The 953-nt window shown below is 53.5% G+C and overlaps 1 protein-coding gene across 1 annotated transcript in view; it reads left to right on the plus strand.

The window, feature by feature from the left end:
• The window catches only part of CLDN7 (claudin 7), a 5,227-nt gene that overhangs the window by 1,002 nt on the left and 3,272 nt on the right, over positions 1 to 953 (plus strand). Inside the window, exons 2-3 of the mRNA XM_014589082.1 lie at positions 347 to 511; positions 636 to 720. Coding sequence (XP_014444568.1) covers positions 347 to 511; positions 636 to 720 — 250 coding nt within the window. The remainder of the gene's footprint in view (positions 1 to 346; positions 512 to 635; positions 721 to 953) is intronic.

Raw genomic sequence — 953 nt, forward strand, 5'->3', positions numbered from 1 at the left:
GCTGCTAATCTTATCTAACGATTAGCCGAAGCCACAAACCCCGTGGCCTCGATAGCGGGCTCCGAACTGCGCCGCCGCCGCGCTGTGCGGCCTGCGATCGCCGGCCCCGCTTCTGAGCTGCCCCTTCCACCCTTCCCGCTCCCAGGGCAGTTTCATCGAAACCCTGGCGCCCCGGGCGGATCCTTGAGCAGAGAGGGCGTGGCAGGAGCAGGAAGGTCGCGGCGACGGGAGGGGCGGGGACCTGCCGGCTCAGGTCTGGGCCGGGGACTCAGGGGCCCTAGGCCCGAGCTACGAGAGTGCCCGTCGGTATTTCCACAATGACGGCGTCCTTTCCCCTTCTCCGCAGCGGCGCTGCAGGCCACTCGAGCCCTAATGGTGGTATCTTTGGTGCTGGGCTTCCTGGCCATGTTTGTGGCCACCATGGGCATGAAGTGCACCCGCTGTGGGGGGGATGACAAAGTGAAGAAGGCTCGAATAGCCATGACAGGAGGCATCATTTTCATCGTGGCAGGTGAGCCTTAGGTCCATGTTGGGGGTGAGGGGGGCAAGGGCTCTGTCTCTCCCTCCCATTAAGAGTGAGGGTGGGTAAGATGGTGGTTTGGGGACTCAAAGTATAACACTCATTCTCTCCCCAGGTCTTGCTGCCTTGGTAGCTTGCTCCTGGTATGGCCATCAGATTGTCACAGACTTTTATAACCCCTTGATCCCGACAAATATGAAGTAAGTCCAAAAGCTTTAACTTTAAAAAAAAGTTTATTAACTTTTAAAAAAAGAATTATTTTTATTCATTTAATTTAATTTGACCAGAGAGAGACAGAAAAAATGAGAAAGCAAGCCACCAGGTCCAGGACTTGAACCATAGTCAGTCATGTGGGAGTGTCCAGCACCTTAACCACCACACCAGCCCCTCCTTTTTTTTTTTTTTTTTTTTTTTTAGAGTTTTTTCATTTAGT

Source organism: Tupaia chinensis, unplaced genomic scaffold (assembly GCF_000334495.1).
Source record: "Tupaia chinensis unplaced genomic scaffold, TupChi_1.0 Scaffold000330_1, whole genome shotgun sequence".
Lineage (NCBI taxonomy): Eukaryota > Metazoa > Chordata > Mammalia > Scandentia > Tupaiidae > Tupaia > Tupaia belangeri.